The following is an 18,514-nucleotide window of genomic DNA, read 5'->3' as shown; positions in this document are numbered from 1 at the left end:
CCTCTTTCGGCTCCCGACCCGGGTCTCGCGCACTCCCTTCCTCTGTTCATTTTAAAAGGTCTCTGTTGCCAGAGACACGTCGCCGTTGGTTTTTTTTGCGTTGAATCTTAATGAAAGAGGGCCTATGGCTGGTGAAGAGAAAGCCGAATGCGACGCCCCACCCCCCCCTCCACCACCACACGCCGTGCCCCCCCCCCCCCCCCGCCTGCCCTCCCCCGGGCGTCGCCTCTGAGACCCGCTCCGTCGGAGACGATTCGCCGCACTGCGCGAGTGAAATACTTAGCTCTGACGGGGAAAGCGGAGGGGGGGATTATCAGAGCGCAAGAACTGAGCACCGCCACCAAAGCGTTGCCAGGCCTGCTTTTGCAAACTCGGCCCTCGCTGCCGTGAATGCGAGATGAGGATTTGGACAGAATTATCGGCGTAATAACTCATGCGTCGCCACGCCCGGGGAAAATATAATCCGTCCGGTTTTTCCAAGGCATGCCACGGGAACAACAGCGCCCCCATTTAGATTCGCCTCTTCCTATTTTTTTGTTTGTTTTGATCGTACCAAATACGGAGGCCAGACAGTTTTGTTCTATAGATGTTCTGGAAAGCGTTCGCTCTTCATTAACCATGTGTTGAATCTGAGTTTGATGTTATTAACCGAACGTGGCTCGTATCCGACATGATGTCGGGAAGCATCACAGAGTCTAATGGCTGTTTTCCCCCCACCTTTTATCATTTATTACCATTCATTAAAACATCTGGCTTTCCCAAATGAGCCATCTGGTTATATTCAATAATCATGCAAAGTATGCACTCGGTTTTCCAAATTAGAGCTTGTTTTTATTCTTTCAGTTTTGTTTTTTTTTTCGTTTTTGTTTTTTCAAGTATTTACCCAAAAAAAAAAATCATTTAGATCCCTTTTCAGCCAATTTTATTGTCTCCTGCTTGCCGAGTCGTGAGCTTTTGATTTCCATCTCATTGCTTATTAATGTAATTTCACCATTATTTAATCACCCTGCTTACAGACACGCGGTTAACAAGTCTGCTGAAAATGCAATTAGAACGAAAGAAAGCCAAGGTTAAATAAAACAGATGACTGGCTGATGGAATTTCAAGATAATTGGTTCATTCGAGCTGATTGGGCTTACAAACGTGTTGTGGGATGCTATCCACTCTGTCCAAACATATGTACAAAACGCGACTAAAAGTGGGTCATGGAGACAGTGACCCCCCTGCACCTGAAGCTGTGTGCTTTCTGCTGTCTGTCTTTACACTGTCCTGTTCTTGACTGTAAGTACAATGCAGACTGTTTTTTTTTTTTTTATGTGAAGCACAGTGCGTATGCGGGTCCACTACAGACTCTCTTAAATGCAGGATTGGCAGTTGGATATTTGCAAGCTGTTGAATGCATTGAGCTTCCTGCATTGGTTGCCTGGAAGTGATGCTGTGCGGTTGCGGTTGTTACATGCTCAGTCGGAACACAACGGTGAGTTTAGTTCTGCCGCCCGACATTAGAACATCCTTGAAAAAGAGATCACTGTGCCTTTCTTTCCTCTGGTGAACAACTCTAACAAGGTAACAAGGGGTTTGTGCGAAAGAACCAACCTCTAAATCCACGTCTCGGTTTTCTCCAGAGCAGCATTCTGCAATGATGTACGGTTCCTTTAACACAGGCTTAATTCCCTTCAAATGTTGCAGGTAACAGACATGCCATGGTTTAACACCAGCCACAGCACATGTTTAGAAGCCAGTGCCCACCGCATGCATCGCTGTTTGGCTCGTCACCCCTGCGTACCCACTCACCAGTGTCCGGGTCGATGGAGAAGTAGGGCTGTCCTTCCAATATGCTGTAGACCAGCTTGGCACTGTTCCCGTACACGGGGTCATCGGCGTCCGTCGCCGTCACCTTCGTGACCGACGTGCCTGCAGGGTGGGAGGATGCAAAGGGAAACGTCAAACGAGTGCACCTCCTGCGGGCCTGGCTGGCTGCATCAACAAGCGCGCAAACGGGGAAACACGCCACACCCACCAGGCAAACAGACATCAAGAGCTGCATGAAACATCCTTTCAAAAATTCCCTTTGACTGCTCTTACTTATTTATTTATTTTTCTGATTGCTAAAAAGAAACGGAGTGGAATCCAGGAACGAGGATCCCAAATGGCTCAGAGCCGAACTGAGCGTGCAGCAGCACTGTGGCGACATTGGCCGCCTGCAACGATGCAGCTGAGGGTCCCGTCGTTGGCGCCGCATGCGAAACCGTAAACGAGGATCTGCGTTCGCACCTGCATGTGTCCGTGCTCGAAAGGCCCTCCTCAGCTGCGGGAGTTTCACCGTCCCGCGAGCGCGTTAGGAACCTCTGCGTTCCGGTCGGCCGGCACGAAACGGTACGGGATTCCCCTGACCTCGAAAGAGCGGGTCGGAGAACATTCTGCCCATGGTCGCACACCTCGTAACCACACTCTCATATTCGCCAAGGCTTTCCAGCTGCTCTTGGCTCAACCTCGGCTTTCTGGAACATCTCTTAAATCATGCCTTTGTGTCAGAACAAGACATTTTTTTACCTCAAATTGTTAAAACCTATAAATATTCCTCTTCCTGTTCATACACATTCTGGTGAAAATCTGTTAATTAGCTCTGTTAATAACTCCCTGGCTGGCATTCTGCTATATTACTAATCTATAATCTATTTTTAATATATGCATGTATATATAATATATGCATATATAATATATGTGTTATGGTCTCTTATATTTAACAGCAGTGAGCAGTTCCTTTATGTCAGGGGGACATTTCATATATTTTATTTCACAGTCATAAATCACACAAGGGAATAAATTACCCTGCCAATGCATTGCTTTTTGTAAAACAACACTGGATTATTCATTTGTTCATGTTGTTCTTTTTTTTTCCTCCTCCTTGATTGCCCTCCGGAAATATACGAAAATTTCTTCATAAATAAAGCCTGGTTAGAGTACGTTTGTTAGCAGGCACAGAGAAACAAATCACGTTCAAGCCACACGGCATCCGCTCAGCTTGAGACACACACACACACGCACGCGCACGCGCACACGCACACGCGCGCACACACACACACACACACACACACACACACACACACACACACACACACACACACACACACACACACACACACACACACACACACACACACTCTCAAAGATCCAGTTAGTCCTCTGTAGACTAATAACATCAGCATGCCAAAAAAGCAGGCATAGATTTCTGATCTTTGTAACTCCAGCTAATCAACCTGTGAGGAAGGAAAACAGTGAGAACAAAACAAAATTTAAAAAAATAATAAAAAAAAAAAACATAAAATAACATGATGAGTTGCGGGCCGGTGCAGTAATTGTTTATAAAGGAATCTGCTGTTTCACTGCTCATCTAAGGGCTCTGCAGTTGCAGGAAGCATCGGTGCTGGCAGCAGGTATGTGGGACCATCGATTACAGATCCACAAGACCTGGCATGCCATTGGCCGTTAGCTGATTTTTCACTGGACCGTGTCTGGCTCTTTGCTGTTCCGCCATTGGTCCTCCACTGGCCCATCGATGGCTCTCAGCAGGCCTGTCAGCAGTGGGCCCGGGCTTGAGCGGTTAGGTAGCCCCACCTGCGTGGACGCCGCTGCAGAGGACACGTTCCTCTCTGCTTACGCCCGCTTTCAAGCAACACAAGGAGTCAACACAAGTCTGTAATGTTTTGATGCAATGATTCCTGGTTTGGACACCGTGAAAGGCCAGGCTGTCTTTGTGTGGAAGGTGTCAATCACTGTTTAACTTGCGGCGCAAACAGTGCTTTGAAGGCTTGGATTTCACAAGCAAGGTACTTAACCTGAACTACTTCCGTACACACCTACCTGTGTAAGTAAACAACACGCAACATACAAGCTAGGGGAAAAAAAAGTGGAAAATAATCTATCTGCGATGCATTAAAAAGAGAAAATAAAGCTCTGTGAGATGTTAATATGTCCCATCTCTCAAAAATCACAGCTTTGCATGTTCCTCATTAAGCTTCATTGGCAGTGAGGGCAGCAGGTGCATGGGGTGAGCAAACTTCCTTTCCCTTATAGTCTGCAGTGCATGAACCATCAACACCTACTCGTTTACAACAAATGCAAGTGACAGCCGTGGATGAAAACTTCAACTCGCCTCAGAAGCAGATCATAGCAGCCTATATGCTATAGAGTGGCAGAGTGGTAAGGAGCTGGGCTCATAACCAGGTTGTCGGTTCTATTCCACGCTGGGGCACTGCTGCTGTACAACTGGGCAAGGTATTTATCCCAGAATTTCCTGAGTAAATATCCAACTGTCTGAATGGATAACATGTAAAAACTGTAACATATGGCAGTTGCTCTGGATAAGATTTTCTGCTAAATGACAATAACGTAAATGTACAGAAAACTCGATGGCTTTGCCTCTTCTGGCCGTGCGACTGAGCAAGGTGTGCGGGCCCTCCTTCCTGCCGAAGTGAATCCAGCAGTCGATAGCCCCCAGCAGTCGGCCAGGGTTTTGCTCATGTCCCTTAGTTGTGGTTTGCTCCCAAAGGCATTTTTTTCCCCAACACAATCTCCTCACGGGCCAAATAATGATCAATAGTTACCGCACCGTCTTCTCTCTCTCACACAACAGAAAACTCCCGTGCTGCTCACATTCCCACCGTATAAGCTGACAAACACTAAAGTGGTCTGACCCTGATATCTAGTTTAGCGCCAAAAGCTTATTATTTCTGACTGATAGACCCTCAAGTGGCCCTCGGAGATGTTTGTTTGTGAGTAATTCGTATGCCTGCAGTGTTCACAGAGACACCGCACCGTAGCCAGGGATCAGCGATGACTTCAGAACCATTTGTTGCATGGTGCAGAACGATTCCTGCAGCTATGGCGTGAATGATGTGTGTGTGAGAGAGAGAGAGTGTGTTGGGTGTTGGTGTGGGTGGTGCTTTTGTGTCCATTCCTACCATTCCAGAAGAGTCATGCAAAGACAAACTCCGTTGAGTGCTGGAGCCCTGGGAATCCACGCAATAGTTTCTTGCACCGTAAATCGACCACCTTCTGATTCAAGTAAATGTAGCCAACGCTTTCATGCGTTGTTGCAAGGAGCCCTTTCTCCCCTCTCTGTATGAACTAAGAGAACTTTTTTTTTTTTTTTCAAGGCTAGCCCAAGAGGAACACGATTTGAGTTTTTTTTTTTTTTTTTTTAAAAAAAAGGGATGTGTTTACTTTTACAGCCCTGGCAAATTGACTCACACTCGAAGACGCCGATAGACAGTGATGCATTGGACACTGTGCCTGAAAATAGCAGCATACACAGAAGCACTTTGCAGATTTGAAATTTGTTCTACCTGATAGAAGAAGGTCTTGAAGGCAATCTCAGGAGGGGATGCCAGGGCTCCAACAATGCCAGTTAAAATATTCTGCTGCCAAGGTGTTTATTCTTAAATCAATGTTTTACACTTGTATAATAGAGGTATTTACCTGCAAAATGCGACAACAGGGAGTTCTACAAGTTGCCTTGTAGATGGAAAATATCATCATTGATTATACCATTCAAAGGCTAAAAACGAATCCCTGAGCTAATCAAACTGCTGCCTTTAAGTATCTCTGAGCTGTGTACTTAACCTGAAATCCCTCGGTAAATATCAAAGCATATAAACAGATATGGATTGCCTTTATAATATGTAAAAGCTATGCAATTCAACTTGGATAAATAGTGACAAATCACTTTTACCTGAAATGAGGTAATGTTCTACTGAGGATTAATGATACCTCAGTGAAGCTGATTTCAGGTTCTTGTAAAACAACTGTTGTGGATTCTTTGCTTTTTATATATTTATCTATTTTTTCGCATTGTTTTTTTTTTTGACATGAACTCACAGAATGAACCTAAATTTAGAGCGCAAACAACCTAACACAAATGCTCACACTGCATGATTCAATTATTTAAACTGTGCGTCAGTCTCGTTATGGGGGACCCATTACGGTTTCACAAACCATTTGCCTCAGAGGGGGTCTCGCCTCCGAAGGCCGGCCTAACCACGGGACGGCATGTAAACAAAACAGAAACTGCCGGAGCGTGAAGCAACGCTAAGCCGGAAGAGGGGCGCAAATTAAGGGGGGGGGGGGGAGGGGAAAAGAAAAACGGTCCAGATATACTGCGTTCAGCTGGACTCCAGTGCGGAAGATGGGAGGGGGGACGTGACTTCAGCACATGGTGTCATGGTGTCTGAGGATATTTACACTTGAATGGGGTTTCACAACTCGCATCTTCTGAGCTGAAGGTATTAGGCAGCAAAATAAAAACTGATCACTGAGCTGCGATGACACTGCTTTTTGCTCATCATGAGAACCATGAAAGACAGAAAAAATATTTTTAAAAATGTTATTTATGTCATGTTACTTATGTACATTGCCTTTCTTCTAAAGATGTGCTTGTTCTAAAGGGTGAAACCTGGAAGAAATGGAGACGTGAACTTTTATGTACAAAAAAACATACTTTGAAAAAGCAGAAATCCGAGCTGTAAAATGGCACTGATGGTCTCTTACTACATGGGCGAAATATTTCCTCCTGACACGAGAAAGGGGGATTTCAGATGTTCCTCCATCCGGCAGAGCTTCATATCAGTAAAGATTAGCTTGGCCTCCCCCAATATTGTCCAGAGACCTCCCACATGTCTTGGCTGCAGGGTTGACGGAGCATTAAGGACCCCTGATGCAGTAGTCTGGGAAACGGCAGTGAACGAATATTGTTTTCGGCTTGATTTGGTGCTTTGTCGCACAGGGCCCAGTGGCGGCCTCATAGCAGCCTTAAGCTTAGTGAGGTGAGTGGGAAATGCGGTTTAAATGCCAGGGCTGAGGGAGATTTTGTGTCCGCTGCAAATGCCCGAGACATCACACAGTTAATTCAGTTGACCCGCGCGGTTCGCTTTGCTGACACCCATTCCCGGGTGAGTGGCACTTATGAGCGTCGGTTTCTGAGCACATCTGGGAAATGAGCGTTTCAGCGTATTACGTTCAACCCTAATGAGACTCGTCTTACAGATTCTCCATTCGGTTCAGTTCAGCTCAGTTCAAGGGGATCTGCCTCCCTCTTGTAAAAGCAGACTTCTGCCCAATAAAAATTAGTCAATAAAAGACCGCTGCCGATGTGCATCTGTTTCATTAACAAACAGATTTTAATCTGGAGAAAACAACACTTGAAAACTACCTGGATTCAATCAAAGGGGCCAGGCCAACATACAATAAAATGTCAGCCAGTTAAAAAAAAAAACACGTCATCGCCACCTGCTGCCATTTTCCAATAAAGTGACTTCTTTACAGATGGCTTCTCGTGTGGACTCATGACAGAGGTCGCTCTTTTGTCATGCAGTGTTGGATTAATCAGAGATTTTTTATCTTTGCTTGTTTGTTTTTGGATTGAATAGCAGTTTTCCTTAAGTCAGTTTGGCAGTTAATATTGAATCCAAGGATTAAAGCTAGCACTATTGTCGAAAACAATAGGGAAGTAAGAATGTGTGGGTCACAGTGAAAGATCAAAAGATAAAAAATGAAACTCTCTGTATGAATCTTTATGGCGATGCACTTCAAACAAATGATCTAGTCTGTCTGTCGTGAATGAAAACCCTGTGTTCTCATGAGCAGTCTCCTGCACATCCTTTGTTTCTTCAGACGTTACCAGAGAAATTGAAACAACATGGTGCTCAATTCATCTAATTGCAAAGAAAGAACAATTTTATTTACTGAGTACAGTCGTGCTGCAAGGTAAAAAAAATCGATAGAGAATTTTCCGGAGAACTTGAGTGGGCATGGGTAAGCATGGATGCCACAGCAGTGGATGTACACTGGCGTTTGGAGGCTTCAGGTAGAGCCCCACACTTTTCTTTCATTGTGTCATGTCCCTGTGCAGCTGACGCCTTTCTCCACACAGAAGGATCATGGGATCTCTAAACAGCACAAGGCAGAGAGAGAGAGAGAGAGAGAGAGAGAGAGAGAGAGGGAGGGGGGGAAGAAGACCAATCGAGAAAGAAAGAAATTGCCTGTGAGAGAGACAAAGAGGCTGAGCAGGAAAAAAGACAGAGAGGTGGGGAGAGACAGACAGAGGGAGAGAAAGAGGAAGACGGATTGAGAGGAGGAAAAACACAGAGAGAGGGAGAGAGTGTGTGAGCTCTCTATTACTGCAGACAGGGAGCTAAGGCATGGGGAAGCAGGAGTAAAGCGGCTCCTGTAAGAGCAAGGCTGCAGATGCACCTCTACCACACCTGTACAGTGAAATACACACAGCAATAATGTTGGAGAGGCACAGATCTGAGGTCCAGTATACAGTATTCTACGCAGTGGCTGGCCCCTAACATTCTCTTCACGTTGCGGAAAAAGTTTGGAAGATGTTACACGTTGGCTGAGCTCATAGCATATCCAGACACTAATGAAGAGATGTCCCAGTTCACTCAGCATGAAAGGGAAGGCAAGCACAGAAATGCCATCATAGCGTAACATCTGGCTTGCATGTGACACGAAAAATATTGCCTCATGTTCCCAAAATACGAGGGAGAAATGCCCCATAGGAAAACATCTGTGTGCTGCAAACATTATCTCCTCAATTTTGAGTGAGCTCGTGCTGGTCAGCCATCTTCCTCTGATCTAGGCCAGGTGTGGTTGGCAGAATCCCTTTGTCCACACCGTCCATTCGTTTTCAGATCACAGTCAGTTTTAGCCCCGCGGTCCAATGAGCATGTATGCCTTACAGTGCCAGCAGGGCTCATGTATTGATCATAATGAGACCTCAATTGCTGTGATCATTTCTGCCAGCAGGACCGTGCCTTCAGATAAACGGACTGGAACCAGCGATCGAAGAGAAAGAAAAAGGTGTGCGTTTGTGTGTCAGGGCACATGTATAGGGATTAAATGCATCGATCGCCAAACAGCAAGAGTCATTATGATGTGTTCTTATCAGTTTATTTACTTTTGAATAAGGATCTTAGGGAAATATGAAACATTGTCGCAAGACGTTCAGACAGCATAGTTTTGTGTTGAAAGCGGTTGTGAGAATGGACACCAGAATGTCAGTAATTACAAGGAACTTCTCAGCAGCTGTCAGCTGAGTAACAGAAAACATTCAGCATTCAGTGTGCATGCATAAGTGGACATGGCAGTTAACAAAAAGGGGAAAAAAAAGAGCAAAACTGAGGGAATCAAAAAGGTTTTTTGTTTCACAATGTCTATCAGAAAACATAATTGTCAAGCAATGCTTTCAACAGACTTCGATAATAATAAAGTTGTTTATAATAGCAGTAATAATAACAGTAACAATAATAATAATAATAATAATAATAATAAGCCTCCTTCTGCATGTCACATCTTAGGCACACTTTGTTAGGGATCTCAAAGTGAGGGAGCAGCAAGCCCCCCCAAAGACGCCACAGACACACTGCAGTGGCCAGCACATGGTGAAAAAGAAGTCAAACAGCACACGTGAGATGGGTGAAAAAAGCATTCCCATGACACACTCGGCGTCGACATGTAAATTGCTTCCATGAGCTGGTGATGGAGCGGGGACTTCAGCCTCCCAGAGTGCAAGGGAGCATCACAAAAGTGTCTGCGGTGTCACTTTTGTGGTGCAATTAATGGTCTTTGATAAGACAGAGGATGCCCAAGCTTGGATGAGGAACAAGAAGGGGGGGGTGGGCGGAGGGGGGCCTGCTTTGACGCACGACAAAGCCTTACATAAGGAAGAAGCGGGAGACCGCGAGCTTGACAAGCCTTTTACGGGAAACACGAAGCGAAACAATTAAACTTGTCTTTTATTCACTCCTGATGGCTTCCCGAGAAGCCGCCATTTCAAAGTGTTGTATCATTGATTCATTTTAATTAGTTCCCTGGCAACGTGTTGCTCCAGTAGTTCACTTGAGCAACTGCAGACCACGCGAAGGCACTTGGTGATCTTAAGTGCTTCCCTAACAGTTCTAGAAGACAGTCAAAAATGAATAGTGTTGGATATTACGCACTAATGGACATCCTTATAACATATATATTGAGTGTGTCATATTGCATGTGGACATCTCATTTAAGTATATTTTCATCTGAGCACAGCGGCAGTAACAGGGTTATTAAAGTGCACATATAGATTATGTCTGCTTTAATGTCAGCTTTACTGTGACGGAAACCTACCTATGCAAAGTCTTGTCCAAAGACAAGTTCAACTAAGAAATAGATGTCTCAACCAGAGAAAACATTGTACCACAAAAGCCAAGGCCACACATAAAAGGACTCACTAACTCACTACTTAATCATTATCAAGTAGATATTCTTGATATCCCACACCCTTCGCACAAGTACACCTTCACCTCACGGCTCAATATTTGTACCCAAAACAATTATCCCGGTCTTATAATTACTAAACGGCAATTTAAAGTTCTAAACTGGCGGCATTTGTACAATTATTCCACATCTGTGATCATGCTTCTCTCCTTTAACTTTGACCCAACCTCAGGTATGAATTTTTCCCTTTGATTACTGCATTTTGTAGCTATGAGGATGAAATGACCAGCTCATGAGGAGAAAAAATGAATAATGTATACACAGCAGTGAAGCTGGCTTCCAAGCCATAATTTTTTTTTTTTTGACTGCATGGAAATTTATGTGCAATATGAGAGCAACAGTGTAGCCAAGTGGTGAAGAGTTCAGCAGTGTAACCAGAGGGTCACAGTTTTAAAGCCCAGCTGAAGCATTACTGTTGATACGCACTGAGAATGGTGCAAATGTTGAATTGCTTTCGGTGGAAACACACAGCCGTATAAATGTATTATATATGTGCATAAAATGTAAGGTTTGCTCATCCTCATGGATTAGGATATTTGGCAAGTGAAAAAGGTGATGAATATCTACCTTTTTTTTGGAAATAAACCCAAGAGAGCTAAGCCAAGACTCCTACATATGCTGGTCCAATCAGTGAATGAATCCACAGCACAAAGTCCCCTGTTTGAGTGGTGGTGCAGAAAAGGAACTGCAGTCTCTGGGTACCGGGCAACACTCCTGCTACACAGAGAGCCTGGACTGGAAAGGGTTAACATGTTTCCCAAGGGAACCTGAATGGTAAAAGCAAACACACTGTACGTGACATGGGGACTAAACGTATCAGCTGGGCATATGGAGGCCTTCTAGCGCCTGTTGTCAAGCAATCCATCACTGGGAACACACACGCATGAGCACCCACGCAAATACACATACACGGATGTGTTGAGAAAGAGGGAGAGAGGAGGAGGAAGAGGAGGAGGAGGAAGATTAGACTTATCACCTGCACGTCTCTTTACACTCTTGACATGCGGCAGCGCAGACTTGATGTCCCCAAAGAGCCGTCTCCGTCCGCGAACCGCAGGTCAAAGGTCAAACTCAACCAATTACACGAAGGCCCCTGAGTGACGGGAGACTCTGGCTCTCTCCACTGACTGCTGGTGGGGAAATCTGGGCTGTGTGAGTGTGTATGTGTGTGTGTGTGTGTTGCAGTCCAGACACAGGGCCAATATATATCGCACTGCTGGGCTGAAGCCACAGCAGTCAATATTTCATGCGCAGCGCGACATTTATGAAGTACTGAGTCGCTGAAAAGCAGCTGTCAGGGAACAGAAAAGAACGCGGCTCTCACTTGGAACACTCCTGGAACAGGTTTAGCATAAAAATAATAATGGCAACACACACACAACCCCTTAATGTTACTAATAATCACTGTCACATAATTAGCACCTTCTCATAATTATTATCATAAAAACACTGTCGGCCTTGCAGTTGCTGTCACGGTAATAATGGATCGATGCGCTAAACATATTGTCAGAAACACAGGGATAACATTTCTCTGTTGTACCTGCACAGCAACTGCACTGTACAAAAGTTTCAGTTAATGAGACAGATATACACTGGGGCCAGAGGGCGCCAGTTAGAAGATATTTATCTTTAGATCTGGACGACATATCTGTGCTTCTTTCTCAAATGACCTTGCTTAATGGATTTTTATCCTTTCTTTTTCTTTACTGTAGGTGAAAGTATGCTCTCTACAGGTCTCTGCCTCTGTGATGAATGTTCCAAAGTGTCTACATCCACAATCCACCAGTGGTTCATGCGGTGAACATATCTTCTTTTTAGACCCTCTAGGACATGTTCTCTTAAAGCTGGGAATCTCTTAGTGATGCAAGCTCACTCAGTTCATTGTCACAAAATGAGCCCTATTGTGTGTGTGTTTTCCACAAAGAGCGCATGCATATTTTACTCAGTGATTTATTTTAAAATAGTTTCCCCCTTTCCAATTACTGTTTACTTTACCCAACCTCTTGTTAGAATACAGAATTTGAAAAAGACATTAAAAATAAATAAGACGGCGTTCGCCACTAGTAGCAATCAGTGCTTTTAATTTGGGATGGAGATTTTGAGCGCCTTTGGGGAGTACACAGCTATAGTGTGTAACTATTCCCATTAATAATGCAGCAGGAAGGGGAGGTTGGGTGCACAAATCTCAAGCACGCTGCAAACACCGCGACCGAGAGGCAGGCAAACAACTGAAAATGCGCATTATGAATGCACGTGCACACACACACACACACACACACACACACACACACACACACACACACACATTCTCTCTCTCTCTCTCTCACACACACACATACACACACACACACACACAGAGCTGTCTGTCTTTCTCAATCCTTGTCTATCTCTCTTTTGTGCTGGAAAGATGTAAAAGGAGATGAATTGAAAAAAAAAAAAAAAAAGACCTGACGCTACATTAAATATATACAACACTCTCCCTGCATGATGAAGGCCAATGAGAGAGCATCCAGACATCCTATCAGGTAAAAATAAGCTTTGGCTGTGCTGAAATACGAACTGGTGCACCTCTTGTGGAAGCCCGGCCGTCCTCTACTGCCCTGTCCCGTTCTGTGGATCTCTGCTAAATCGTCCTCACAGTGTTTAAGCCACGTGCTCCCTTCTTCATCAGTTCCTGATGTTATTATAATTTTTATAAAGGCATGATTTTTCATCTGTTATATTGTGACCGGTGGTGGTTGGCGGGCTTTAAATAGAGAGGGCAGAGAAGGCACTTTTGTTTGATAATTATGCTCAGCCTGTTCTCGAGTGTTTTGCACGATTAACAAGCATGTCCATTTGAATCAGGCTCACCCATTAGGTGCTGATTCTGTTCTTTATTTGATTGCCTAAAATGGGATAGCCTTACCTTCATGCACCCTCTCAGGAAATCATGTCTGTTATAACCGATTGGCTTTCCATCATGAGTTCAATCACATCTCTGATCTCTTTGTGTTGCATTAAAAATTTTATCATACCACCCCATCTCTTTCTGATTGTTAAAACTGTGGTTGCATGGCAGGGAATCTTGCACTGCATTTTTTTATCAAAGCATGTTCACACTAGATATCTCAGCACAGTTTGAGTCTGACGAATGTTCCAATGTGGGCAGTAGTGTTGAGTCTTTCATAGCACATTATTAGATGCTCTTTGTAAGTTACACTTGACAAGTGTCCGTTAAATGGTGAAATGTAAATATAACATGTAAATAAAACCATTTCATGTGAAGAGCAAGAACATGCTGTAATTGTATCATTTCCTATTCATAGACTGTACGTATTGCAGCCATCACGTCTTGTCACACAGCGGGAGAAAGCAATCTGCCGTTCATTTAGTTACCCGTGTTGTCTCGTGTCGTTTAGTTACCCGTGTTCTAGTTGTCAGGTTTACAGGTTAATTAAGATTCAGTAAAAACAGAAGAAATTAATAAATAAATTGTGCAAATGTCAGCAACAGCCTGGAGCGCAATATGAACTGTTCTGACGTTTACCAACATGCCAACTGGTACTCATTATGTCATCGTTATAAATCATGAGTGAGACAACATCTCGCTGAAGCTCGTGAGGGTCAAAAGCTTGTGTCACTAACTTGTGGGTCAAAAAGAATCAGTTCCTGTATCATGCATGTATCAGTGTATTTAACATTGCCCTCTCTCTTTGGTGAGAGGCAGATAATCTCTGCGCCCACCTCTGCATTGATTGTCCTGTCAGTAGACATCAGTCTCAGCATTCCAACAATCACTGTCTCTGGGGTCCATTAACAGGACTGGCCTATCTACGTGCTTTGGTCATATCTGCGAGAAGAAAGGGAGAATAAAAACAGCCCTTCTTCACCTGCCTTTTCTCTCCTGTCCACCACCTCCTCCAAGTGTTGTGTCTGGCATTATGTTAAGGCCTAACAATTGTCCCCAACATGCACACCAAATTTTCCTGTTTCATTTCCTACTTCTTCGAATGCTGATAAGCCGGGGTGTTGTGGAATGCAACACCTTCTTCTCTTGACTGTACCAGTTAAAAATTCTCATTATTAGTGGGCCTGCCCTGACCCCCGGATAGCTGTGGGTTCTATTGCCATCCTGGGTCAAAACAGCTTTAACAGCAAACCAAAAATGTTTTGAGTGACAGCCAAAGCATCCTGTCCTATAGAGCTGTTTTCCTCCACAGGAATAGCATTAGACTCCAACCTCAAGTGTCATCCAGCATGGGCACGGCTTTCTCCACAAAAGCACTTGTAGGGCATGACTGCACAAAGATTACATAAAATCAATGTTTTATTTCAATCCCTGAAGATGCATGTGTCATCATTGTCATAAGAGCTTTTTACAGTAGGAGACTTTTTTTCAGCTCACAGCAGTGTGCTCCTGAGTATTGACGCCCTATGATTTGTTCCTCACCATGAATAGAACTTAATTTCAGTATAGTACACCTACAGGAACAAGCGCAACCATTAATTGTATTTCTAATAATAACGATACACAGGGACCATGCCTGGACTATTTCTTTCAAAATCATTTTTCATTTTTTTTTTCAGAGCACATTAGGTATACCATACACACATGATGTATAAAGGTTCATTGAATGCTTGGTATACATACAGGTTTGCTGAATGGGTGTGATATACAGGTACAGAGGGTATATGAGGACATGAGTTAAAACCACCAAATGATACCGACTGGACAGCTGGACTCTTTGGTGTCACTGCAGACTTAAATTATCCCTGAAATGAGCTGACACATACACACACAGAGGGAAAATGAGGTGAGATTAAATAAAAAAAAGAAATACAGGAGAGGCCGGTTATTTAAAGCGAGGCCCAGCTTTACCGGAGGCACCACTTGCCCCCTCAGGTCCCAGTCACATCTAAGGTTTGGAGGGCTGAATTTTCTGGCTGGGACAGGGAGTTAGCAGCCATGACCCCTACGCTTCAGCTGGGGACATCAGCATGGCAGACAGACTTGGCTCCGCACTCCCCCCGTCCACGCAAAAACGTTAAAAGAGGTGTGCCTTCCGAGCCCCTTGATGTTTGGAGTCCATCCTGGTAGCAGTCAGGTTCTGACTAAACTGTCACATACCGCAGCCAACTTTCAAAGCCCATCTCTCAAAGAAACATTCTATAATTTGATGTAGCCACACTGAACAGCTAAAATATTTTGTCCTTACCCTTTGGAAATTATTTATTGACATAAAGTCCCAGTTTAGTTGCAAAAAATAAAATGTCATAAATTTGTGGAATTTGTGCAAAGCATGATGGTCTGACATGACATGAATATTAAATTATATTAAATTATCTTAATTAAATTATCTGTTATAACTCATAGACACTGAATATAGTGACCTGATACCCTTTTCCTGTTTTTTTTTTCCTTACAGGAATATTCAATTTTATGAATATGAAATATACACCTCGCACCCCCGCCCCCCCAATTAATTTGGGAGAATCCTGTGACCCATTCTACACTTGGATCTCTCACCCCTGATCAACACATCTGTCATTTCTTCTCATTAAAAAAGGGTGTATTAAAAATGTGTATGCATATTCCTCGTGTATTAAAAAAAGAACATTTTCAATTTATGTGAATGGAGCAGGCCTTCTCACCTTGGTGTTGTCACCAAAGCTCACGCAACTCACAAAATGCAAATTAACTACCTGGAGTTTATGGGCGTCATTTTGATTTTATATCAGTGCTCCAATTTAACAGATACTGCCACATTCCTGGCTCTTCCAGTTTCTTTTTTTTTCACGAGCGGGGCTTGCAAAGGGAATACTGGCTTGTAGAGGGGAGGCTGGTAAAACGACAAGCCATCTGTCTCTTCGCTGGTTTATCACCTGGCTCTGTAATGAAGCAGGCACATGAAGCGGGCCCCGGGGGCCTCACACTGGGGTTGGAGGCGGCAAACAACTTTTATTTTCAATTCTTCTGTGTAGCAATTATTGTCATTCACACCCCTTTTGAGTGGGGGTAGGGGGCGGGGGCGGGGGACAGGGGACGGGGGGGTTGTAGAGGGGCCTGATAGGTAACTCGGTACCAATTATACAAATCATAATCTCAGGCAGACTTACTTATTTCAACAACTTCGCAAATCCCCTCGTTGACGTTGGGAAGGCCGAAGTTATCTTCCCAACATATGGTTCGGCAAACCTGATAGGGGAAATTCTTGCTTGTCTTGGCCTTAAAGTCAAAGACCCCATTAGCAAGAAAACAGAGACAGTAATCCTATGGGATTTGTCCAATCCATGCAAATGATCCATAATTCCCTTTGTGCTTGAACCTAAGACTGCGAGTAACAAATTTAAATCAATTTCAGTGAAATGAATGTACAGAATAATCTCATGAATATATATAGCTAACACTTCTTTCCCAGAGTCAAGATTTAAATGACAAACAGGAAAAAATTCAATAATTTAAATGTTTGGAGGTCATAGTCACATTGCAAGACTAATTATGGAAATCTATATTTACAAGCTTAATGTGGATAAAACGGGATATTGGCTCCTTCATCCAGAGACTGAATAGAGGCTAATGTGATCAGCAATGATATACGGTATGCTTTACTCTCATGTTTCCCCAGACAGAGGCATCAAGTCGGTCCCGTACATTTACAGCGTACATTTTGTTTTTGGCATAGAAAGAAGTCATTCCATTGAAAGACTGGAGGACTGGAGGAAGTTCCAAAGGCAAATGGGGTGCCAACGTGAGAAATTTTAAAAAGCATGAAACAATAACAGGATCTATATAACAGTTGTATCATTAATGTGATGGCCAACAATTATATAAATTCCATTCTCTTATTGTGTTGTTAAAAGGAAAGCAACCCCCAAAGAGCGCTGAAAAAAATCCACCTAACCAAGTGGCTTATTTCAACACACATTTGTGCTTTTGGGGACTAGCATTTACACGTAGACAGAGACAGACAGACACACAGACAGACAGATGGACAGGTAATCAGACAGCCAATGATATAAACCAGAGAGCACAAACATTTTCATCTGGGTTGACATCAGACACGTTTTCACTGTGTCATCCGCGTTAACTTTGATCGCGAGTTTACTGAACGCTTTCCCTGGACGAAGCTGGGGACCTGCAGGATGTTAGAGACGAGAGAGTGTGCACTTGCCCTCCGGGCCACGAAAGGGCACACAAACAACCCCGGGCCTAACAAACGTTCCGATGCACCAATGCTAATGCCTTCCTGGACCTTTTCGTTTGAAGTGCAGGCCTGGCCCATAGCACAGGGGAGCGCCTGGTCCTGCCAGAGGAGAGTTAAGCAGATAAGAGCCCAGCTTGCCCTAAACAAACACGAACATCCACCCTCCCCTTGCCCCTTAAGACTCCAGACAGCATCTCCAGCGTTTGATTCTTTGCATCTGACCTTCACAGCTGCCCTCGGAGTGGATTCTCACAAAACCCCGCTGGATCACGTGATCCTCTTTTCCTCTTTTAACCCCAGGACATCCTATAGAAGTTGGACGCTTGCCTGGAGTCGGCTAATAGCAGCAGTCAGAGATCTGTGTGTACGTGTGTGTGTGTGTGTATGTGTGCGTGTGTGTGTGTGTGTGTGTGTGTGGTGGTGGGGGTGGTGGGGGGGTGGCTGGAGGTTTGCTGATAGCGAGAGTCTGGCAGAGCACACGCTCCATGCTTAACACCGAGCTCCTCATCACTGTACGCCATAATTAGGCGTAGGTGGCGTTCATCGGTATCACAGCGTCTGCCCTGACCTTGTATAAATCCTGATGAGTCAAAGAGAAGTAAGGGATCAAAAAAATGGCATCACTGGAGCTCAGTAGATAACTGTGGATAGAAGAGTCCCAGAAAATAGGCTTTTATTCCATAGACGAATGAGAGTTATGCTGTGCGGTGTGCTTAGTTATATTGAAAGGATGAAAAGCAAAAATGGTAGAAAACATCTTTCATCTGTTTCATGTGCATACTTCATTAAAGTACTTCACCTGAATTTCTTCAATATGCAGTTTTAATGAATAGTGTATAACCATGTAAGCTATCTTATCTCCCTAGATTAAAGAAACTGTCAAGCAATTATTATTATTGTTATCATCAACATCATCATTATCATCATCATCATCATCATCATCATCATCATCATCATCATCATCATCATCACTATGGTATGACTTTTAGCTGCCAGACTTATAATAATTT

At 43.9% G+C, this 18,514-nt stretch overlaps 1 protein-coding gene across 2 annotated transcripts in view; it reads right to left on the bottom strand.

The window, feature by feature from the left end:
- The window catches only part of cdh8 (cadherin 8), a 77,661-nt gene that overhangs the window by 25,947 nt on the left and 33,200 nt on the right, over positions 1 to 18,514 (bottom strand). For both annotated transcript variants that reach the window (XM_036543512.1, XM_036543513.1), the window contains exon 4: positions 1,795 to 1,914. In XM_036543512.1, coding sequence (XP_036399405.1) covers positions 1,795 to 1,914 — 120 coding nt within the window. The remainder of the gene's footprint in view (positions 1 to 1,794; positions 1,915 to 18,514) is intronic.

Source organism: Megalops cyprinoides, chromosome 13 (assembly GCF_013368585.1).
Source record: "Megalops cyprinoides isolate fMegCyp1 chromosome 13, fMegCyp1.pri, whole genome shotgun sequence".
NCBI lineage: Eukaryota > Metazoa > Chordata > Actinopteri > Elopiformes > Megalopidae > Megalops > Megalops cyprinoides.
The sequence above is the reverse complement of the archived record's forward strand: the minus strand, read 5'-3'. Positions and strand labels throughout refer to the sequence as shown.